General features: G+C 31.4%; 1 protein-coding gene across 1 annotated transcript in view; it reads left to right on the forward strand.

Annotated features, from left to right (window-relative positions):
* The first annotated feature begins 7846 nt into the window (after window positions 1-7846).
* LOC139526200 (ankyrin-1-like) overlaps window positions 7847-26869 on the forward strand; it is a 40283-nt gene continuing 21260 nt past the window's right edge. Inside the window, exons 1-8 of the mRNA XM_071321327.1 lie at window positions 7847-7887; window positions 9632-9662; window positions 11711-11800; window positions 16148-16249; window positions 18392-18496; window positions 19730-19831; window positions 20492-20593; window positions 22382-22486. Of these exons, the coding sequence (XP_071177428.1) occupies window positions 7847-7887; window positions 9632-9662; window positions 11711-11800; window positions 16148-16249; window positions 18392-18496; window positions 19730-19831; window positions 20492-20593; window positions 22382-22486 (678 nt within the window). The remainder of the gene's footprint in view (window positions 7888-9631; window positions 9663-11710; window positions 11801-16147; window positions 16250-18391; window positions 18497-19729; window positions 19832-20491; window positions 20594-22381; window positions 22487-26869) is intronic.

A 26869-nucleotide genomic window follows, 5' to 3' on the forward strand; every position in this document is an offset into this window, starting at 1 on the left:
TGTGATTCTTATCAAATTATTTGTTCTAAATTCCCACTCACAAACTTCCCTTAATGTTATCTTTTGAAGTAGATATGTATATATGTTTTTTTATGGGGTAGATTTTTCTCCCCACCTTGGCTATTCTTTGTCATTTATTCAATTGATATGATATTAGTTGATGTAATTTCGTATTAATTATGTATTATTATTTCATATTAAATAGGAACTTTTATGTCAAATGTTTTATTTGCAAACTGTATTTTTTGCATTTTATGATTTTGAATAAATGACCTTTTTTCGTCAGTTTAGTTTTTATATCATATAGCAAATCAAGCTCAGACTCTGGCATGTGTATACATAGTATGTTTATGGTATCTAGCTATCTGTCTTAAAAAATAGATTAAGCCAACACGTGCAGTTGAATTTTTATAGGTCTGTTTAATTTTATTTTATAGATTAAAAATATATGTTTCTCATCGTTTTTACATGTAGAAGAAATATTTTTAGTGGATCGAATCAGTCATCAAATGATTTACCTTTGTTTCACTTTCAATGTTGACATTCCTTTCCTTTAAATAAACAGTACACGTACAAAGCATGCTTGTCCATCTCAAGTTAAGGGGTTAAATTGAAGTTCACATGAATACGGATTTATTGAGGTCGACGTATTCACTTGCAAGTGAATCATTCATTATCAATATTATTTAGCTTAATTTGACAAAATTGAACCATTTCGGCTGTTAAAGGAGAATTATTATTTCACTATTTCGCTTTTATTATTGATTGAACAAAAAAAACCACCATACGTTAGATTTTTATACATCTCGTAGCTAGTGCCCCTTTAAGAATGAAACGTTTTCGCCATATAAAAATTACATGTAGCACACAATCACTCCCACCAAATTTTCTTAAAATATCCTGTACCAATTAAAAACATATTGCAGTTGTTATCAAATAGTCCGTTTCTATGTACTTTCATGCTTTGGCGTTTGTTTTTGAAGCAGTTCAGTGTTTCTGTTGTTCTGTTGTTTTCCTCTTAATATAGTTTATTTTGTTCCCTTGTTTTGGTATTTGAACCGGATTTGTTTAAGTTAAGTCGATGTATGACTATTAAAATACAGTATATTCCTATTGCCTTTATTTTTGCTCAAATAGGTTACATACTTTTGGACTATAGAACCATTGTTAGTTGTACATGTCCATCTGGTAGAGTTCACTGTAAATTGACCTGATATTCGTGCATTAGTTAAGTTATAAGTACACAGTGAGTTAAAGGCAACCTAGCTTTGCTCTATTTCATTAAGGTAGGCATAAATGTCTGCAGACAGGATTATACTGATTCATTTTCCTGGTTCAGTTATCAAGGATAAATTTTCTTGATACATGCATATATTCCACAATGTACCTACGTGTTACTGGAAAATTTGATAGTTTATTGGATTTTAAAATCAAAATCAGGAATGATTTTACTTTATAAACTCTAATCTGTTGTCAAAGAGACAGGTAATCTGACCTTCTTGACTGCTCATTAACTATAGCGACTTTTAGAAATGAGTTAAGTATTTGGATACTTACTGAAATCATAAAATGTAGTGTGAAAAATACATCATATTTCAACTGAAAGTCTCTTGGTATATTTTGAAATGTCTTGCACTCTTAACAAAATAACATTTACTGTTTTGTCGAGTTCAAATTTTGTTACGACAAAGACTAACAACAAATTTTATTAGTATACATATGTATCTAAGACAATGATAAAGTATTCTGTTAATTTTTTACTTAAATTTAGACAATATACGTATAGTGTCTTGAAATATGAAATTTATTTGTATGAGGCTTAGAAACGGGGGAAATGCGAGGTTCCTGTTTCGTGCCTCATACAAATAAATTTCATATTTCAAGACACTATACGTATATTGTTTTTATACTTAAATCGATAAAAAATAAAAAAATAAATTAAAAAAAATATGTAACAAATATTGTTAAAAAAAGTGTTTCCCTCTTGGGGTACCATTTTGGGGTATTTCCCTATGACCGTAGTCCAGGCGGTAAGACATTGACATTTTAATGAATTAAACAGGGAAAATGAACTTAATTAATAACATTTAATAAACATGGTATATAAATTACCAATTTGAAGACATAACAAGTTTAAATTCATAAAAATTTGACCATTGTTACTACACGTTGTCATGGTTGTGACGTGACGTTGTTGATGAAATACAGTAGTTCCAGTAAGTAGGCGGGGCTTAAAGGTTAGTTGAGGTCATTGACGTATAAAGCTTACGTTTATCCGTATAGCTTTATCTGTATAGTAAAATAGCTGATTGCAGTAGATTACATTTTAAATGTATCCTGAATTCTGATCGTTCATTCTCAATTTAATTAGACCCAGAACAGTTTAGAGCTTGCAATATTGTATAGCCACTTGTTTGTGTCGATCTAGATGTCTTTTAAATGTTTGTGTCATTTGGTTGCTGTCCCATTAAGGTATTCCCACATCTACTTTCATTCATTAAAGATACGAAATCCATGAAAGTCACCAGAAAAGTTGTAAATAATTTAATTGATACCTTTAGTTGAATACTGATAACATGAGTATGTCACAATCCGACTCCCAGTGTCAAATTGGTTTGTCTTATCATTGTACGAGCCAGGCATCTTACATGTGTCTCGCGAAGAACTGGCTAAGACAAGTGATAAAGCAGACACCATATACAGATCTCTGTCGAGATGACAGAATCTGGACGAAGAAAAATCCAGTCAGCCGATGAGGTAGACTAATATCCTTCAGGGAATAGCTAGACTAAATAGATTTATGACTACCTAAGGATATAAGATAAATCTATAATATCTGCTTTTCTGCAACCTGTATTTGGTCAATGTAAATAAAGGCAACAGTAGGATACCGCTGTTCAAAACTCATAAATCCATGGACAAAAAAAAAATCGGGGTAACAAACTAAAACTGAGGGAAACGCATTAAATATAAGAGGGGAACAACGACACAACATTAAAATGTAACACACACTGAAACGGACTAAGCATTAGACAAAATCCTATGAGAATAACAAATATAACATCAAAACCAAATACAAAGTACCGTGACACGTCTTATAGTAATGTAAATTTACACTAAAAAAACAAGAGAAAACAAACGACACAACGGAAACACAACGTTAAAATGTAATACACACAGAAACGAACCATAATATAACAATGGCCATATTCCTGACTTGGTACAGGACATTTTTAAAGGAAAAAATGGTGGGTTGAACCTGGTTTTGTGGCATGCCAAACCTCCCTCTTTTATGGCCATGTGAAATATAACATTACATAAATCAACCATTGGCGGTCTGGCCTGTTGGTTGATATGATCCAGGGTTTCTAATGCGAAACAAATATTCTACTAAATTATAATCCTGGTACCTTTGATAAGTATTCAACTGAAATAAGGAAAACTATTACTTTTCATATTACCTTTGTTTTAGTTCCTTAGGATATATAACACAGTAAAATCAAGTAATGATTAATTATTCAAAGCGACACATTTCATTAGGGTACTAGCATTAAATGTTCTTCAATCTTCCCAATTGATTTTTTATATATGTTTACTCAAATTGACTATAAACTTGGAATCTTAAAAAGAAAGAATATTATGAAAAAGGGAGATTTGGTACGATAGCCATGACAAACAAAATATTCAGCGAGGTCGAAATGAAGTTGACTTAATAACTATTAGCCACAGTACGCCTGTAAAGAATAAGAAAACCCAATACTATATGATCAGCTATGACAGGCACGACACAACCAAAGGAATACTGACAATCTGCCAATAAATAAAGGAAACAGTAGTATACCCTGTTCAAAAGTCATGAGATAAACAAGTCCGGGTTACAAACTTAAACCGAGGGAAACACATCATATATAAAAGGAAAACAACGGAACAACAGGAACACCGCAATGCAACAAAACAAAATCAAACACACATTTTTTAATTTCTGTTTAAGTTATTTGCATTCGACATGTTCGACATATTTTCTAGTTTCCTGTTTTTCGAAACTTGATAAAAATCTCATATTTTTGGTTTCAAATAACTCATTTCCGGTAACGAGATTTTGTGAGATTCCCTTTCCATGTACAGTCATATCAGTGATGTTTCAAATAGATTACATTTGACAAATATTCTGGTTTCCTGTTTTTCAAGATTTTATGATAAAAACCTTCATTTAAACTGTGATATATTCTGTTTGTTTCCTTATATAATCATGTTACAACAATGATATCAAAAAGTTTCACCGTATTTACTGAGTTTTATTAGAAAAAGATAATTTAAATCCGAATTTATGAAATTTCATCATTGTTTTCCTGGTAGACCTTTTTATGCCCCACCCACCTACGATAGTAGAGGGGCATTATGTTTTCTGGTCTGTGTGTCCGTTCGTCCGTCCGTCTGTCCCGCTTCAGGTTAAAGTTTTTGGTCAAGGTAGTTTTTGATGAAGTTGAAGTCCAATCAACTTGAAACTTAGTACACATGTGCCCTAGGATATGATCTTTCTAATTTTAATGCCAAATTAGAGTTTTGACCCCAATTTCACAGTTCACTGAACATATAAAATGATAGTGCAAATTTCAGGTTAAAGTTTTTGGTCAAGGTAGTTTTTGATGAAGTTGAAGTCCAATCAACGTGAAACTTAGTATACATGTTCCCTATGATATGATCATTCTAATTTAAATGCAAAATTAGAGAATTTATTCCAATTTCACTGTCCATTAAACATAGAAAAGGATAGAGCGAGTGGGGCATCCGTGTACTGTGGACACATTCTTGTTTTATTATAAATATGATACGATCACAAAACATAAGAGGACTTTCTGTTGTATGTTAATGATGTTTAAGCATTGTCAAAATATAGTGACTTTGCTAAATACTAAGCTAAAGTCTTAATATGAGATAATGTAAAATTCATTAACTTCTATTTTTACAAGAAATGGCATGATTATTAGTTTTAAAATGAGTAATTTCAATCTCATTAATTTATTATTTAGAAATATAAGGCAGAAGTAATTTGCACTTTTTTGCCATCCTGTTAGTTCTTCTTCAACAAATGAACTATGAATACAACTTTCCTCTTTCCTCAACTCATGTTGATTTTCCTAAATTTTATATTTGTTAGAATAGAATTAACAAAATTAAGAGTTTTTATAAATATTTTGATATGAGCGTCACTGATGAGTCTGGCGTACTAAATTATAATTCTGGTACCTTTGATAACTATTCCTATGATGTATGTCTGTACTTTCTACATGTTCTAATACTTTGAATAAAGCAATCGTGAAATGATTAGATTGATTGATTTTTGGTGCAAGCACTGCATTTAGGCTATTTCGTCGCAGCCAGTTTTTATTGGTGGAGGAAGCCAGAGTTGCAAGAGAAAACCATCGACCCTTGATAGGAAAACTGACAATCCTAGTCAATAAAAATTGGAGTTGAGTGCACACGCACGAGCGGGGTTTGAACTCACAACCTTAGTTTTGACTGGCTAATGTTTACATTAGTAACTACTTAGACCACTCGACCACCGAGGCCCTCAAGGGGAAATGAAGATTGAATGTAATAATACACTGCTTTTTATGATCAAGTGGGATTGGCTGGCTGTCAGCACTTACAATGCTATGGTTATTTCCTTTATTATTTTAGCGCAGATGATTTTCGTCTAAGGACCTTTGTGTTCAAAGGACCTGACCAGATAACATACTTCAGAAGACCTCATCTTAAGGTAAACTTTTGATCCCATAATTATCAGATCTATGAGTAGTACATTTACAAACAAATCCACATTTAAAAAAACAATATCAAAACGTTTCATAATTAGAGAATTTTTTTTTGGCGTAGTCTGCACATTGTGCCATTACATTTTTGCCATCATTGGCTTACTTTATCCATCGGACCATGCTATTGTTTGCCGTCATTAGCCTGCTATGCACATTGGGCCATGTTAGTTTTTGCCATCATTTTTATACTTTGTCGTTGGGCCAATTCAGTTTTTGCCATCATTGGCTTAATTTTCCAATTATTGCCATCATTGACTTACTTTTCACATTTGGCCATGTTAGTTTTTGCCATCATTGGCTTACTTTGCACATTTGGTCATGTAAGTGTTTTTCATCATTGGCTTACCTTGCACATTTGGCCATATGAGTTTTTGTCATCATCTGCCTACTTTGCCCGTTGCATCATATTAGTTTTTGCTATCATTGACTAACTTTGACAAATGGGCCATGTTATGTTTTACCCTCATTGACTTACTTTGCCCATTGGGTCATGTTAGTTTTTGCAATCATGGACTTACTTTTAACATTTTGCCATGTAAGTTTTTGCCATCATTGGCTTACTTTGCACATTTGGTCATGTTAGTGTTTGTCATCATTGGCTTACTTTGCACATTTGGCCATATGAGTTTTTGCCATCATCTGCTTCTTTGCCTGTTGCAGCATATTAGTTTTTGCTATCATTGGACTAACTTTGACAAATGTGCCATGTTATCTTTTACCCTCATTGACTAACTTTGACCTTTTGACCATGTTAGGTTTACTATCATTGACTTTCTTTTCACTTTGGGCATTAACAGTTTTGGCCATCATTGGCTTTCTTTGCACATAGGGCCAAAACAGTTTTTGCCATCATTGGCCTATTTTACCCTTTGACCATTTTAGTTTTTGCCATCATTGTCTTATTTTGCAAATTTGGCTATGTTAATTTTATCAATCATTGGCTTACTTTGCCCATTGGGTCATTTTTTGTTTTTGCCATCGTTGGCTTACTTTGCCAATCGGGCCATTTCAGTTTTTGCCATCATTGGCTTACTTTGACAATCGGCTTATTTTGCAAATTCGGCTATGTTAGTTTTACCAATATTAGCTTACTTTGCATTGGACCATGCTAGTTTTGCCATCATTGGCTTTCTTTGCTCATTGGGCGATGTAGCCTTTGCTTGTAAAAAGTAAAATCACAAAAATACTCCGACGAAAATTTATAACAGAAAGTCTCTAATCAAATGGCAAAATCAAATGGCAAAATTTAATGATAAAACCAACAACGAATGGACAATAACTGTCATACTCCTGACTTGGTACAGGCATTTTCACGTGTATGACAGCCGCTTCAAATACCATTACTAAAAGTATATTTACGATGCGTGAACAAAACAGACATAAAAGGGAAAATTGTCCAAATAGGGATAAAAGTAGCCTAGTAGTCAACACATCTGTCTTTAAAACAGCCATTCAATAAGTCTTATCCAGGCGTAGATGACATTAGCCGTACTAACATACTTTTTTATGCTTTTTTTCCCCAAATGCTCCTCATCTTGATTTGGCCTTCCTACTTTTTTCATTCGACCGCCATTGTTGAGTCGTAATTTAACAACATGCGCGTTTGCCATACCGAATTATAAGACAAGTATCGTTGGTGTGTTATTTTTTTTAATAGTAATTGGAAGACGACAATAAATTTGAGTATAATGGAAGCACCACTAATGAGTCTTTTGTAGACGAAATGCGCGCCTGGTGCAAATATAAAATTTCAATCATGGTATCTATGATGAGTTTATTAGTAATTAGGACATTTGGGTTCAAACTGCATAAGGTTTGGTAAATTTTCTAAAAGAGATATGAGTCTATAAAGCTTTGAAACGTGTTAACCAATCCTTTTTATCAGGATGAACAAGACCAAAAGTAATAACACAAACTTGCTGTTTAATTTTATTAGTTTCAATCATTTAAGGCAAAACATTTGATTCTAAAGTGTGAAGAATTCCAACTGTTCAATTTAGGAATTGACGTTAATATAAAATGAAAGAATAATGTCAAAAAAGCTTCAAACTGTTGGACCGTTCATGAACAGGTATTAAACAACCAAATAGAAATTCAATTAGCTTTTAGATATTTTAATGTAAAGTATTTGATTTGACACTCTCAAACTCCTTAACCTAACCGGCAAACATACTATTTGCAATACATGTTATGCTTGAGTTTGATGATATAGATTTGCATCTTGAAAGGAAATTATTGAACATTGGTTCTTAAAGGTAAAATCAAATTCATCTCTCATAAAGTCATAATGACCATTAAAAACATATTTTTGTTTAATTTTAACAGAAACATATATGAAATGCATAGTAATGTGTATTATAAAATAATAAAGCAACAGAAATTAGAAAAGTGAATTTGGTTAATTCTATAAAGAATTTTGAATATATATCAAATACTTAACATGACAGAAAACACAAAATAATTATAATTAATCTACGCATTTCATTGAACAGGAATTGATTAAAACGGGCCACTTAACTTAATTTCATGAGGGTCTCTATTGGGGCTATAGAGAATAGATAGTAAAACAAAATAGACAAACTAGACAAAACAACAAAAAAATAATGGGGTTGTTAAAAATATCATTGATAGTAGAAGTAAAAAATAGAAAAGAAAAGATAGATAATTACGTTCAACGTAATAAATAAAAAATGAGGACCACTTTCCTGACCCTCCATACGGTTGTTATCAGGAAGTTTTTTTTCCCAACTTCTGTACATTTATTATAATTATGTTAACAATGATAATGGAATTATACAACACATAGCAAACTTCACATCTAAGTTTTCAGGATGGGTTAGAAAATCAGTATTACAAGGTAAGGTTCAGTTTCTGTCTTGTTTATATCATATTAGGAATTTATATATTTCGAAGAAACTAAAATTCCTAGTCGATCTGGCAACATTGACCTTCGCTTATCAATCAAAGAAATATCAAATAGTTATTGTTATTGCGTTGACGAAATTATAAAGCGAAACATATGTATGATGTTTCTGGTGGTGGAGGAATCGACGTTGGTGGCAACGATCAGATAAAGATTTTGATTAGTGCATTTTAAAGGGACAACTAATAGTTACCTTATGATATCTCATTTGCAAATGTATTAGAATCCACGTATATCATTTCACGGGCCCCTATGTCATGGTCTACTGACTTTATAACTTTTCTTTAGTTTACATGTTAAAGTTTGTGATAATTTCGTTGTAAGAGAAACTACTTATGAGAAGTAAATATTGATTAGTATTCAGTTTTATCGGCAATTTGTACATTTTCCGGTTGATTTTACTCCTTAATATTTATCAAGAAAAACAAAATTAGATTAAATATTATATTGTATCTTGGGTGAGTTTTTATCAGAACAGGGCCCGAGTTTATCAGCAGCCCAATAATTAGTTATACTCCTATGCTGACATAATATATCAGTTAATCATGTTAATCGTCATAAACTGTTAAGTATACCTTTGAACTAAAAACCATTCCATATATTTAGATGCTTCTTTTTAAACCGCTAAATTCTAATTTGTCACTACGTGTAATTATTTCTTTTTGGTTTTCAATACTCTGCATCATTCCTAACTGACTTGACCTTTTAACTGTCGATATTTCAGAGCTACCTATAAGTCTAATATAGACGAAACAGCGTCGTGCGTACTTCCATCCTGTATCTTTGATGAGTTTTTTTTTGTCAACTGGTCTTTATTTTGACGTACGTCTCTATCAAAACGATGTTCTAAAAATATTCAAAACTCAAATCAATTTTGTTTTTTGTTTTACAGAAAGAAGATGGACAGAGCTACGCTAAATCAGGTAACTGTTATAACTCTGCCCCTCTTTTCCCATTAAAAACATCCTAATATGATTCGATTTTGTTGTATGAAACGGTATCATCGTTTCATTAAACAAACTGCATGAATTTGGTATTCCGAATTCAGATTTGACGTAACATTGGTTTTATTTCAATATTCCGATGTATATCCTTTTCAATATATCTATTTATTTATTAGCATGTTAAACACTCGAACGAAGAAACTATTTGCAAAAGTAAAAGTTTGAAATCGCCTATATCTGTACTCGTCTGTACTGATTTGTATTGGAACAGTCTGAATTGGTCTGAATTTTATTCGTCATTACTCGTCTCTAGTCTTAACCATACTCGACTGTACTGATTTGTACTTGACCCTTAACTTTCTCATTGAGAATAGTCTGAACTATTTTCCGACCAGTCTGAAACAATCTTTTTAATGCACTTAAGTGTTTCGGTTGTTTTGTTGTTTTTTCCTTATGGTTGATGTGTTTCCCTTGGTTTTGGGTTCTGACCCGGATTTGTTTTCTCTTAATCGATTTATGAATTTCGAACAGCGGTATACTTCTGTTGCCTTAATTTAACCCATTCTCAACCTCTACTCGACCTATTTTGTCAGTCTGAACCAAACCTGACCAAATAACCTCTACTTAATTCTAACTGTTAATTATTTGTTTTTGCAACTGAAATGACAACAGTCACCATACAATAAAGATATATATAAATATATTGTTACATATTCACATGATGAAGTTAGATCAAATTATCTTATATAATAATTTAATTATATCAATTTTGAAGTTTTAGGGTTTTGTTAAAAAAAAGATTTTCTGGTGCCTAAAAACAATACCTTTACTTAGATTTTTTAACCCCACTAAGGTGTTTCTTGTTTGACATGTGTGTTTTTTTAAAACTTCATTTACTAAATCCTTAAATAAAACCTACATAGGTTTCAAGGTTACATCCACTAGTTATATGGTTATCTTTTAAATGAGGTAACAACAGTCAACAACATCAATGAAATTGTTTTACCTTATATAAGAAATATATCTATTATTATAATTTGGGTGTTACTATATTTAATATTTATCAAAACGGGATACCAACCTTAAGAAATTCAGAAAATTGTTTTTCAGATTATTAATACCTTCTGTAATAAATTCTAAAATAGCATGCATTCAAAAATGCAACATCCTGTTTGACTTAAATCGCAAGGCCTTTTGTATTCACTCAATTAGTAAAATACAAGTTTAAGAAAAAAGGGCTTTCGCTTTACCTGTAAAACACACATGTACTGATGTTATTTAATCTTATTAAAGTGCTTCTTGGATGCCATTCTTTAATTTTGACCATAATTGTTTGAATTTAATTGAAATAGATTTTTACTGTAACTTTGGTAATTTTTAACTGATTTAGTCATTAAAAACGATCCGATTCAAGCTCAAATATGAAAAATATACCAAATATACCGAAAAATGTCACTTTTCAGATGGTTTTTGTCAAAAATGAAAATGGCCGCATCCATGTTCATTCTCAACCTTTATATATGTTACGTGTTATTATCAAATACAACCTACATTTCAATATTAAGGATGAACACGAATGCGGCCACTTTCGTTTTACACGAAAACCGTCTAAAATTTAACTAAAACGAGAGAATTTTGAAGATTTCAGTAATTTAGCATGACGTAATGGTGTTAGTACCCGATATAAGTGCATTGTATTGTCAAAAACAGCCCATATTTATGTAGCAGAAGCATTCTTCTGTCCAATAAATAACTAAAAGTTTACATTATAACAATTTTGTAAAACTGCTATATTTTGGGACCAAAAAGGGGTCTTATTGGACCTACTCCTTTGCAGTGAGGTGAAAGTTTTCATTGCTCATTATAAAAGGCATCAGAGTTACTTTGAGATGAATAACAGTAATACAAGTGCATTTTCTATATTTTTGGCTTGTCGGTTTTTTGTTGTTGCTTAAGTTGAAATTTTATCAAAAAGAATAAATCATGTCCTTTGTTTTTCTGTTACATATGTGTTTTTTTTCTTACAGGATCTCTTTCACGCAGCTGAAGCCGGACATCTAGTAAAGGTCAGAAATTATCTAGCCGAAGGTGCAGATATAAACAGCAGACACGGCTGGGTGAGGATAATATGCTAGACAGCTTACCAAATCAAATAAATTGTATCCCACGATAACAATATAACATGCAATTGACAGAGAACAATGAATTCAAAGAGAATAACTTTTCATTGTTCCCTAACATTAATCTGCAATTATAATTCTGTTAGATTTCGTTGTTTATAAGATTTAATAATAGTTATGACTTTCAACAGTTTCTTTCAAGTGTAAAAGGTTTATAGATTTTACTAAAGTGAGAATAGCTAGATATTTGTTCTGAATGTTTCTCTATTTGTCATGAATCAATATCGACTTAGTTCTTTACCAATATTTTGTGAGAAAGCAAATTAAAGAAATTTATAAAATTGTTCTTCTGATTAGTAATACCTTCTGTAATAAATTCTGAATAACATTCATTCAAAATTGCCGTATTTGGCACAACTTTTTGGAACTTTTAGTCCTCAATGCTCTTCACATGTGAACTTCTTTCGGCTTTCGAACTTTTATAATCTGAGCGTCACCGATGAGTCTTATGTAGACGGTACGCGCATCAGACGTATCAAATTATAAGCCTGGTTCCTTTTGATAACTATAATTTGTGTATTTCTCTGACCTGTATTTTTTCTATTTATTTTTATTGTAATCCTATCATGTAATGTTGTCATTTTCTTGTTATATTTAACATTGCCATAAAAGCGGGATGTTTGAATAGCAACAAAATCAGATTAACCCACTTTTTTTCTAAAAATTGTCCTGTACCAAGTCAAGAAATGGCAGTTGTTATCCTGCAGTTTGTTTCTGTGAGTGTTGCATTGTTGTTTTTGTTTATTTGTGTGTTTCTCTGTCCTTATATATAAAAAAAGAAGATGTGGTATGATTGCCATTGAGACAACCGTCCACAAGAGACAAAAATGACACAGAAATTAACAACTATTTCAACTGTATTTTTTCTCATTTATTTATATTATAATCCTGTCATGTAATGTTGTCATTCTAATGTTATATTTAACATTGCCATAAAAACGGGAGGTTTGGCTAGCCACAAAAGCAGGTTCAACATACCAATTTTTCTTAAAATGTCCTGTACCAAGTCAGAAAGATGGCGTTTGTTATATTAAAGTTGGTTTTTGTGTGTGTTGCATTTTAGTGTTGTGTTACTGTTGTGTCGTTGTTCTGCTCTTATATTTGATGTGATTCCCTCAGTTTTGGTTTGTAACCCGGATTTGATTTTTTCCCAATCGATTAATAAAATTCGAACAGTGGTATACTACTCTTGCCTTTCTTTACCTCTCAAAAACGGTGTTTAATTGAAGGAGATTTTACTGCGTTCTCCTCATTTGCCATGCGTATTCGTCATCGACAACTGTTTTTTATATATCGTAGTCAGTTCTATTCTCAAGTGCAGCAACTTTTTTGTTGGAGTGTTTGTTATATATATCTTTTAAGTATGTTAGATTTTAATTCAGTTATATTATATGTGTAAGTATCTGTGAAGTATGTCCTACACAGTCATACTGGCTCCAAATTATTGTCACGTAAACCAGTAAGTATGGTTGGGTGGCTCACTCAATTTTGTTAATTTAATGGAACTGTTAACAACTTTACTATACTTAGGAAGTTTTGCTAGCCATCAAAATTGAGTTAACATACTCTTTCGTTAAGAAAATGCCAATATCAAGTCAAAAATGTGACAGTTGTTTGTTTTATTCACTCTTTACGTTGGTTGAACATGTTAAATGTTTGTTTTATCTTTCTCGTTTTTGAATTTATCTTTAGAGGTCCGTATTTGTTTCTATACTGTTCATACATATGTTCTGTACATATATTGTGTTGAATAAAAAACATATTTTCTCTTCCCAATATTTTAATGCGTATTAATAAGATTTTAAACTATTTGTTGAAAGATGCAGAAAATGTGAAATTTGCTTCTTTATTTTGTGAAATTGAGGTATAAAGATGTTTGTGTTATTTAATTTTGAATAATTTAAAGTAACTTATGTAATGGGACAGTGATGGGCTAATTTCATAGAATGAACTGTTATAATGGATACATATTATTATAAGTAATTAATTTGAATTGTAACATAATACGTGATAATGACTGTTAAGAAAAGTTGATATGCATTATTAATTTGTTTACATTTCTGATCATGGATTGTGAGTGTTGTTCTGTTTGACAATTATAAAGGAAGCTTTAGATATAGGAAGATGTGGTGTGAGTGCCAATGAGACAACTCTCATTTCCAGATACATTGTAAACATGATAGTTTATTGTTCAAAGCATATTAGACTAAATAATCAGCGATATGTAGAACATTTCCATTTAATTGACGGTCTGACTCTATAAAGACAAACCCAACAGTTTCATAATGTACCAAAACCATTGTTAAAGAAAGACAAACTAGAATGCGACCGTTGAACCTTTTAGTTGCTGTAATCAACACGATTTTAATTTGAAAGTTTAGGCAACGTTTTCCGACAGCTACCATAATATATGACAGTTGGTAATAAGGTCATGGTTTGATCAACACTACACTCTGACTTTTTCACCTTTTAAAGTTCCCATAAAATAAGTATTGTTTGCTTATAGCTTATAGTATCAGGGCAAAAAAAGGCTTCTAAAACCAAGAACATTTAATATTGACCCATGGACCATGAAAGTGAGCCCAAGGTTAGATGGACATTTAAATTAACTTTACATTCATATTCAATATATAGCGTAGGATTTCAGATATAGGCATACATAATTCAAACTAAATATTAACCACTGAACCATGACAAAAAGGCCAGGAAGATGAACCATGGTAGAATGAAATTCACACTCGTCTGTCATTCGATGGAATAATTCAAAAGATCTATTGCTTACAGTGAATAAGAAACATGCATAAATAACATTGATCAATGAACAATGATAATGAGTTCACCTATAAATAAATGCACGATGGTCTTGAAGTATAGATTATTTGGACTGATGTTGTTTATCATTTTAATAACGTGTAATTGTTTTATTTGTTTTATTTTTATTAATATTACTTTTACTGTTTAGTCTGTTTGTTGTGGTATCCATTTGACGTGGTCTCTTTACCTATACATCCCGTTATTGTGTTATTGTTTTATGATAGTGTTTGGATTGCCTTTCATTTTTGCTAATAGTCTTTGTCTCTATGCCTTTTGGTGTTTCTTTGTTGCATACGCCGTTGCTCTGTACTTAAACATCCCGTCACTAGTAGATGATAATTTTTGTATTCTTAGCTTTCATTTTTGCTAATAGGCTTTATCTATATATATTTATGTGTTTCTTTGTAAAATAGGATTTGACTTTGTACTTATACATTCTGTCATTGTGTTTTTATGCCATGGTGAATGTTTGTTTATATATTTGAATGTTGACTGCTGTCTATTTTTTACAATTCTACCTATTATGTCTGTATGTTTTGTTCACACATTGTTGTCAATCGTTGTCAATGTCACATGTATATGACTGCCATACAAGTGATAGGTTTAGCTAGCTATAAAACCTAGTTTAATCCACCATTTTCTACATAAGAATGTGCATGTAACAATTTAAGAATATGACATTTGTTATTCGTTTGTTTAATGGGATTAAGCTTTTGATTTTGCCATTTAATTAGGGAATTATCTTAGTGAGATGAGGTATTTTTGTGATTTTACTTTTTGCTTTGATTGCAAGTAAGGTTTACTACTTTTTAACAGGTTTAAGTTGAATGTATTGAAACGAGGGGCGACACATAATAGAGGGACATTAAAACTCATAGATCGAACCTAAATTGACAACGTCATTGCTAAAGAAGAAAAATACAAACAGACAAAAAATAGTACACAAGATACAACATAGAAAACTAACGACTAAGCAACACGACCACCCCCCAAAAAAAACACACACAAACAAACTGGGATTGATTTCAGATGCTCGGAAGGGTAAGCAGATCTTGCTCCATATTTGGCACCCGTTGTGTTGCTAATGTTATGACAAAATCGGTAAGTTTGCTTATTCGAAAGGTCACATTTTTAAAAAGGAACATGATTTTTAATCTGCTGATATTCGTTTATATCAATAATGTATGATAATACTGATAATATTTCAGTTTTATATAAATTATTCTACTTTACTAATAGTTAATTCTACTTAACTAAAAGTAAATTCTACAATCGAGTTAATTGATGATTGCTTCACGTCGCCTCAGTTCAGAAAGATTTATATTTTCAACAAAAATGCGATTAAAAAACCTTTATGAAATTCATGAACTTCTCAATTTATTACCCTTACTTTTTTATGTACTCTTTTCATTTGTATAGCATTGTTTTTGAACCTCTGTAGGATAATACGAACATTGCAATCTTTTTTAGTATGATGGTACTCCCTTACACGCAGCTACTAGAGGTGGATTCATCAACATAGTTGAATTGTTATTAGAAAGAGCAGATACTGATCCAAATAAAGAGGATAAGGTATGGGAGAACGTTCCTTACACAATTCTCAAACTTTGTTATATCTTCAACCAAAATAAAAGAAGAAGTGAACTGGGAATATATTTATTGAAATATACAAATAATACAAAAAATAAAACAACTAGGGTATGGATTGGTTACTCGAGTAGTATAATTGCTAAATCGTTTTAAACACCGAATAAAAAATAAGAAAAGCGATTTTAAACTTACAAATTTCCTAATACATATTGAAAAAGGAAAAGTGATATGGTGACCAATTTGATATCTTTCAACTAGATCACAAATGATGTAGATCATGTAGATGTTATCAGATTCTCTGTTTCTGCTCTATAATTTTGACAGCTTTCCCTACATTATATCATGTTTCGATTGTCGTCGCTGAGACCGCTTTCTTTAAAATAAGCCTTGGTTAGGGGGTTGTCAGATGGGCACTCAAACCACATCTTCTTATATCTCTTTAATGACATCATTTGTTATTATGTCTGATATCAAAATTTCCTTGGCAAAAATATTGAAATTTTCTCTCGACGAGATATAATCTTTTTGTGCTGAGACGCAGAAAAAAAATAGGGAAATTTACCAGCAGTTTTCGACATTCTTATTATATTCAACTATGCGCTTCTCCTTGTGGACTTTTATAAATTTAACATTAGTCGGATTTTTTCAGACACTTACAAAACCCCAAGTAAAACCGATTAGCTAGATCTTTTACCTTCATAAACAGTTATGTTGATGATGTTCTCCCCAGTAATAGTTCGTATAAATTAATGATTGTATCCAATTAGTATATCGACTTGAAATAGGGATTGGTAAGATAGTATGATTGATCAATCGAACAGCTATTCAACTGGATACTAACAAAATATCAGTAATTCGTACTCTTTTTCATTCTGTACTTTAAAGTCATATGAAACGAGTGTATTGTTTTTACGATTCTTTAACCAATGCATGTATATATCATAAACGTAGTCTTCTATGCACGATTTTATCATTTTTACGCATCCATATCATATGATTGTCATTTTTTTCTCTCTCGGTTTGTTATGACGAAAAAATATGGCATCTAATTAATTGTTGTGTTTTAAAGCCGTAGTTTACCGTTTGTCGCGTTTAAACAATAAAAAAAGAAGCATGGATATTGAGTACGTGTATAGCATTTACAATACGATAATAGTTTATTTCCATGACAGATCCATCCGTATTGAGATCACCGGATTTTTACGAGAAAGGTCACTGCATACGGACAACATATCGGCGAAATGTTTATTGGAAGCAAACAATTTAAAAAAGTAAATTTCTGCTAAATTTGGACAAATTATAGAATTTTCTTGAGAAAAAAGTATATGCACGTAAGTTTTATAATAAACACTAGCCATTTAGTTATAAAACATATGCGTCATTTTCTTTTACTTTGAAGTTTCATATGACTCTAAGGTTTAAAAAAAGAAGGTAAAAAAGAAACAGCTTGCATATATTGATTTGTTCTTTACGAAAAAATGACGTAAATTCTAATAGATTGTCTGTTTCAGTTAAATTATTTTGACAGCTTTAACAACATCTTATCTTATTGTGAGTGCCATCACTAAGGCCCCTTTCATGGAATTGCCAACAGTTATTTTTGGCGTTTGTAGCAGTTCAGTGTTTCTGTTGTTCATTTGTTTTCCTTTTATAGTTAATGTATTTCCGTCGGGTTTGGTTTGTGACTGTAATTTTTTTTCGCTTAATCAATTTAAACTATTGAACACTGGCATACTACTGTTGCCTTTATTTATACTATGAAGATGATACAACTTATCATAATATTGTTTACTTTTTCGTTTGTTGGTGTATAAAACCGCGTTCAGTGATATTGGTTATACCATGGGATCCAGTTTTTGTTCGTGGAGAAAGTTTCAGTAAATAGACAGAACAACCGACCTTCTGGAAAACTGGCAATCTTTGTTATTTTAAATAAGATTCAAATACTCATTACCATGAGCATGTTTTATTTACACAAGTTTTTAAGTTAATTCTTATAATAAAAATGCGATTCATAAAAACGGTTTTAATATTCATTTATCTCCAACTGTTGGCCAATGTTTTTTTCACAATGTTTTTTTAACCTCTGTTGGACATTACGAAATTACAATCTTTTTATTTCAGTGTGTGGGCGAAACTCCCTTGTACGCAGCTGCCAGTAGTGGATACATCAGTATAGTTAAATTGCTATTAGAAAGAATAGATATAGATCCAAATAAAGAAAATAAGGTTTGAGATAACGCTCTTTAACGAAATCGTTCATTTTTGTTTTATCATCCACCAAAATCAAAGAAGAACAGTACTGGAAATATAATCAAAATATACATTCCCCATTTCCATTCTCAATTTTAAATCTACAAAAAAGAAAGATGGGTCAGATAGTATTATTGCTTGATTGTGTGAGAAATCGAATACACACATGATGAAAACTTACACATATCCTGATATATATGAAAAAAAATATAGTATTATTGCCAATGAGACAATTTTCAATTACGTTAAAAATGTCTTAGATGTTAACAGATTGTCTGTTTCTGCTTTATAATTTTGAAAGCTTAAACTATATCTAAAATTTATTTTGGTTGCATTAACTGAGACATTTTTCTTTAAACTTGTACGTATTGGAATCAATTGTTATAATGGGAATGTAAGAAAGATTACCATTCTACTGTTCGTTTATTTGCTTGTTCAGATCACGGCAATGATATGGCAATCAGTTGTTTTTGGTAAATAAAGCTGGTGTTAAAAGGCAAAATTATCTACCTAGGCCTGGAAAACTACCAGTATTTGCCAATTGTAAAGAAATTCGATTACATAACACCATGGGCATGTTTTATATACACAAGTTATTGACATAATCCACATGTACAGTTGTAACAAAAACAATTCTGAAAAACGATTTTGAAATTATTAAGCATGAATTGATAGCCAATGATATTTTGTGTACTTGATCATTTATATGACATTGCTGTTTTTATGATCAAGCGACAATTTAAGTTTTGAAATTATCAATTTCCCCCACCTTAATAGCAACATACATGCAACTTCACCTGCATATTGAATACACATTTTCCAACTTATTCGGTTATCAAGAGCTTGCAGCTGCTTCTCAGACTTTGTAACACGTAACCATGTTCTGAGCAGAAAGTTGATGAACCAGGGGTATGTCAAAGAATTTAGAAAGTGTTAGCTGTTATGTCTGTTTGTTTTGGTCACACATCGTTGTCAGTATAATGTAATTTTAAACTTCTGTTTTACAAGTGTGAGGTTTAGCTAGCTATAAAATCAGGTTAAATCCACCATTTTCGACATACGAAAAAGCCTGTACCAAGTAAAGAATATGACAATTGTTGTTCATTTGTTTGATGTGTTTGATGTGTTTAAGGTTTTAATTTGTCTTTTGATAAGGGACTTTCCGTTTTGAATTTTGCCTTTTTAAACATTACAAGCTTTTTATTTCAGGATAATTCGACTCCGTTACACGCAGCTGCTAGGAATGGATTCATCAAAATAGTTAAACTCCTATTAGAAAGAGCAGATATAGATCCAAATAAACAAAGTGAGGTAAGAAATGCCGTTGTTTGCAGGATTGTTCAACTTTGTAAAAGTCTCCCATAAAAATCAAATAAAAGGAATACTACATACAAAATAGATTGTTTGGATGGTAAAGATACACAGATCTGGACATAAATCGGAAAATTGTCAAATGAGACACCTTTCAACTACGTTACAAATGTCGTAGACATTAACAGATTTTCTGCTTCTGCTTTATAATTTTGACATATTTTGACATCATTAGTAGCTGTTATATCGATTTCATCGATTCGAATACACATCACCATGAACACATTTTGCGTAAACAAGTTTTTAGCATAAAACAGATCTACAGTTTAACAAAAGTGCAATTCATAGAGTGTAATGGCACGTTCAGTGATATTGGTTCTACCATGGGGACAGAACACCCGACCTTCTGGAAAACTAAATATTTGTCAATTTATATGGGATTCGAATTCTCATCACCAGAAGAATGTTTTGTGGACACAAGTTATTAATCGAATCCATAGGAACAGTTGCCACAAAAATAAAATTGACTAATTTGAAATTCATTACATGCATTAATATCGAATTGTTGGTCAATGATTTTTTGTACCCTTATCATTTGTATGACATAATTTTTTCTATACCTCTCTAGAAAATACGAACATTGCATCTTTTTTATTTCAGAATGATGGTACTCCCTTATACGCATCTGTAAGAGGTGGATTTATTAATATAGTTAAATTGTTTTTAGAAAGAGCAGATATAGAGCTTAATAAAGAAAAAAAGGTATGGGATGACGTGTTTTACAAGATTGTCCAACTTTGTAACATATTCTATCAAAATCAAAGACGAATAAAACTTGACATGCTTTTTAAATGAAATATAGAAACCCTAAAACAAAGATAGGGTTCGAATAGATTGGTCGGGAAGCAGAGATGGGGTAATCGTAAACTGTTATCGTAATCTATTGTCATTGATTACATTTTCCCCAGTAATCGACTGTAATCTCTAATGGAAGACATTTTCAGTTACATGTAATCGTAATTTAATCGATTACAGCAAAAATTGTGATGTAATCATCGACTACTTTTCGATTACATTTCAATTAATTTAGTAAAATAGTGTAATGAAATATAAACTATATTAATTTTAAAATGTATGTATTCATCATTTCATAGTACAGACAAAATAGAATATATTTATATGACGAAAGACTTTATCAACTGCCTTATTTCTTTCTACATTTATATGTTGTCTTTAGCTGCAGTATGATCAACCAGATCTTACTTTATTTGTAGCTTTTTGTTTCAATTGTTTTATGTGCTTGTCAATAATTAAACTTGAAACCTTTTATATTGAAATAAGAAGATTGATTTGAAATAAGAAAATATTAGAAATAAGAAATGTGCCTTTAGTTTAATTTTTACTTTATTAACAGTTTTATAACTTGTAATAAGGGTGGCTATCCAAACAAAAGGACAAATTCTTGCATGTTATTATAATCATAAATTTGATCTTAAGAATTAGCTGAACTATTGAATTATTCTTCTTATTTATCTAGTTTGCAGAGAAATCTTTCAAAATTGTACATTACATAACTATGCTTAAAAAAATTGTTTTAATCATTAAAAACAAAACAAGCTCTCTCAAGTCAGTACGAAAGGAAAATTGTTGAAAATACTTTTGATATAAATAAGTTCTCTCATTCATGTTGAAAGTCAAAATTTCAAGATTTGTTAAATATTTCTGATACTTAGAAGAGATTCCATCTAGAAACACAACCAACTTATAATTTGGACACAATACTTTAAATGCTGTTTTTGGTAAAGTTCCACTTTACAAACATGACAAACGTGATTGCACAAAAATCCTTGATATAATCGATTAATCGATTACATGTGTCAGTAATCGTGACCATCCCTGTATAATTGTTTAATCGTTTGAAACATCGAATAAAAAAGGGAAAAAATGATTGCAAAAGAGACAGCTTTCAACTACGTAATACATGACGTAGATGTTAGCGGTTTGTCTGTTTCTGCTATATAGTTTTGACAACTTTACCTACATCTTTTTATATTTCGATAGCCGCCACAATGACCTCCTTCTTAAAATCTGCCCGTGATGAAATCATTTGTTATATAAAAGAGGGACGAAAGATACCAGAGGGACAGTCAAAATCATAGAATGAAAATAAACTGACAACGCCATGGCTAAAAATAAAAAGACAAACAGACAAATAATAGAAAAAAATACACAACGTAGAACTTAAGCAACACAAACCCCACCAAAAACTGGGGGTGATCTCAGGTGCTCCATAACATGAGTGTGATTCAACTTACCATGACAATGTTTATTTATTGGTTTGTTGAGTTTGATGACACATACATTAATACTGGCTTTTACAAGACGACTAGGTTTTTTTTGGTGCAGGAAGTTGGAATAAGCACAGATAACAACTGAACTTTTACACAACAGGCAACCCTTGTCAATGTGAATGGGATTCAACTTTACATCTTCATGCACATGTTTTATGTACATGATTAACACACGTTATTTATCTAATCTACATTTCAGTATGATGGTGATACTACCCTACACTTAGCTGTAAAAAATGGAAATCTAAATATAGTGCAACTGTTATCAAAAAGAGAAGATATAGATCCAAATAAAAAAAATGAGGTACGATATGACTTTTTGTACATAATTGACCAATTTTGTTAAATCTTTTATCAAAATCAATATCTGCATAATGCTGCTTTTAAAATTTATACATATTTCCACAAAATACTTTATTCGTCAGAATGAAATAACTTTGGATATTCAAAGTATTCGAATTCCCAAGAAATATTTACACTCAAATTATTGAGATTTTATAGGAAACAAACATGTTAAACATGTTTTCTTAGTTTCAGTTTATTATGTATTCCAGTTGCACAGATACATTAAAACAAAGATTTATCATTCATGAACACATGTATATTTTACTTATTTGAATAAAGTATGAAATTAAGAATCCTTGGTGACTGTAGATGTAGTTTTACTACAAAACAAGATTTACAAAGATTCAGTTAATAAAATTCACAAACAACTGACGAAATGATGCCGATTAGAAAACATTTCATAAATCTACAAACAAATGCCGTTTTTTGTCGAGCCTGCAACTGTAGTTGCATAAAGCTCGACATAGAGATAGTGATCCGGCGGCGGCAGCGGCTACGGCGGCGGCGGTATTAGCTTACTTCTTAAAACCTTTATATTTTAGAAGGTAGAAGACCTGGATGCTTCATTCTTTGTATATAGATGCCTCATGTTACGAGTTTTCCGTCAGTCACATGTCCAATGTCCTTGACCTCATTTTCATGGTTCAGTGACTACTTGATAAAAAAGTTAGGATTTTTTGTAATGTTAAATTCTCTCTTATTATAAGTAATTGGATAACTATTTTTGGATATGTGCGTACCTTGCAAGGTCCTCATGCCCGTCAGACAGTTTTCACTTGACCTCGACCTCATTTCATGGATCAGTGAACAAGGTTAAGTTTTGGTGGTCAAGTCCATATCTCAGATACTATAAGCAATAAGTCTAGTATATTCGGTGTAAGGAAGGATTGTAAGGTGTACATGTCCAACTGGCAGGTGTCATCTGACCTTGACCTCATTTTTATGGTTCAGTGGTTATAGTTAAATTTTTGTGTTTTGATCTGTTTTTCTTATACTATATGTAATAGGTCTTCTATATTTGGTGTATGGAATAATTGTAAGGTGTACATGTCTAGCTGACAGGTGTCATCTGAACTTGACCTCATTTTCATGGTTCAGTGGTCAAAGTTAAGTTTTTGAGTTTTGGTCTGTTTTTCTAATACTTTATGCATTAGGTCAACTATATTTGGTGTATGGAAATATTTTATGATTTATATGTCTGTTACGCAGGTTTTATTTGACCGTGACCTCATTTTCACGGTCCATTGCTAAGTGTTAAGTGTTTGTGTTTTGGTCTGTTTTTCTTAATTTATAAACAATAAGTCAACTATATTTGTTGTATTGAAGAATTGTTAGCTGTACATGTCTGCCTGGCATGGTTCATCTGACCTTGACCTCATTTTCATAGTTCATTAATCAATGTTTAGTTTTCTTAATTAAAGTTGAGTTTATTTGACAGTTGTAATAAAGCTTTATATTTAGGTCTATCAACATAATATCAACGATTAGTAAAGAAGGCGAGACATTTCAACGTGTGCACTCTTGTCTTTGTATCATATAAAACAGCATATATTAATTTTCTGTGTTTTATGCTGACTGAGTTTCATAAAAATCAAACAATTTTGCTTAATTAAGTTTTAAAATTAACATATTTAACCCATTTACCATATATGTATTTGAAAGTGATCGAATGTTTGATCTTAATTGTTAATGGTTTCCAGAAAAGTAAATATGTTAGTTTAATGACAAAAACAATATTACGTCGGTGTTTTATAGTTTGACATCTTTATAAAATTCATTTATATTACATAGTTTTCCTAAATTCACCTGTCGAAGTACTGCTCATTAATATCATAAAATATAATTATTGTAAGAAATGTTCTATCAACAGATGGATGCAGTACTAACCTGTTAGCAAGTTACCTGGCAAACCAATCATTTTGACTGGTCAAAGTATGACATGATTAAGGACTGCCCTGATCAGTCCTAGGATCACAATCAAGTTAAATGGAAAAGTGGACTTGGTCCTAGGACTGTTTTAATGACTAGAAAAAAGGAAACCTTGATACATGTCCGCTTCTTTTATAAGTTTACTTCAAAACCAGTATCCTGCCTTCAGTCTTTATTTTGATTTTGACAACTTCCTTCGACCCAGAACTAATCTCAGAGAAACGTTTGGCTGGTCTGCTCAACACTAAGTTAACTTTTGGCTGGTCTGCTCAACACTAAGTTAACTGTTGGCTGGTTTGCTCAACACTGAGTTAACTTTTAGCTGGTCTGCTCAACCCTTAGTTAACTTTTGACAAGGACTGCTCGACATCTATTTTTTTTCAAATCTCTTAAATGTATTTGTTTCTTGACATACAAGACAGATTAAAAACATATATTTAAAATAAAGTTCGCATACACCATTGGTTGTTATACAAATTTTTCTGTGATCTGCCTTTATATAAATTTAAAACGATATTGGTTACAATTCTAAATGGCATTGAATATTTACTCCAATAATTATCACTTTCTTTAAGTCGTTTATATTTTATTTTATATAAAATGTTATAAGTTCTGATGTGTTTTAAAATGCAGCATTAATCTTATAAACTTTGTAATCAGATGAAATGAATAACGAATTGTATCTAGATTGTATAAAATAATCATGATAAATGAGAGCAATATTGGTGTAGAGTTATATATATTTTCATGTTTATGGTCGGCTAACTAATATGTCTTATTCTAAACAAATTAACAGTGCACGTCCTTTTGAAAATCACCAAAACAACATTCCAAACTAAATAAAAATTGAAAGAGTTGGTATTGCTTTGTTTTTATAAAAAAAGAATGGCCAACGTAGATACAAGTTTCTTGTCTTAGGGAGAGACAAGTCATGCTTTGTAAAAAAAATCACTCTGATTCAAAAAAAAATTCTCTGAAACTGACATTATCAAGATTCTTGATTTTTCTCGATTGACAACATATTTGTACGTTTGGGGGACCTTTTTTTACAACCAACTATCGGCATTTCCTTGGGAACCAATTTTGCCCCTCATCTTGCCGACTTGTTTCTTTATTCTTATGAGACATAATTCATACAGGAACGTCTTTGGAAGAAAGAAAGGAAGTTAGCAATATAATTCGAATTGACTTTCGCTATATAGATGATGTTCTGTCACTAAATAATTCCAAATTTGATGACTATGTTAAGTGCTTCTATCACATCTAACTAGATGTAAAGAATACAACATATACAGTTAAATCGAACTCAAATCTTAAATTACATCTAGAAAATGAGGGTCAATTGAAAACATAATATTAACGCAATAAAACGGAGATGATTTCTGTTTCCGAATTGTGAACTTTCCAATTCTATGTAGCAACACTCCAGCAGCGCATGAAAACAGAATATATATCTCCAAACTGATACGATATTCCCGGGCTTGTGTTTTCTACCATGATTTCCTTTATAGAGGGTTGCTACTCACAAAAAAACTATTAAACAACGAGTTCTAAATGGTTAAATTGAAATCATTTAGTTCGTAAATTTGACGGACGCCATCACGGGTTGATTAACCGTTATGGAATATCCGTTTCACAGATGATACGAATATGATCCTTAATAAACTGACAACGCTGTGGCTTAAAATGAAAAAGACAAACACACAAATAATAGTACATATGACACAACAGAAAACAAATAATATGCATACCAGGTCACGTATACGTGTTTTTGTTATATGTTTTTGTATTCAAATTCATCTGATGAGTTAAGTAAATTGTAATTTCGCAAAGCAGGAAATATTGCTAATCATATCAAATCTTAAAGCCCATCAATCTTGAATGAAATAAGTGGAATTTGTAAAAAGTAAGACTAAACCTTATTCTCTATAATTCGATAAAGTTACAATTTAACAATTCTTACGGACTATAATGGCATATGATTTTCTGACGTACAATATTAAAACAAGAGCTGAGTGACATATAAATAAAGACAACAGTAGCATACTGCTGTTTAATTACGCAAAAACAAATCCAGTCTACAAACTATATGCAGTACGGAAATGTTCGTAACTTTATGTTTATATAAGAGAAGGTCGAAGTTTATCAAATTTGTATGTTTCGATTCATAAAATCCTGTAAATAGATAACTTGCAATACTACATTGGATTGATGTATACATCGTTACATCCCGGCTTCTAGTACAATATAGTGAGTGTTTTATGGCTAATTGTTACATGCTGTAAGTAATTTTCATGCTCCTATATTTAATAATATTTGTAACACAGCATATGAAAATAATGAAATAGAAATTTATTGTGTGTAAAAACATGAGTATTTGGATTCAGTGATTTTGATAGTTCATTCAATTCCT

This window comes from Mytilus edulis, chromosome 6 (assembly GCF_963676685.1).
Source record: "Mytilus edulis chromosome 6, xbMytEdul2.2, whole genome shotgun sequence".
Classification (NCBI taxonomy): Eukaryota; Metazoa; Mollusca; class Bivalvia; order Mytilida; family Mytilidae; genus Mytilus; species Mytilus edulis.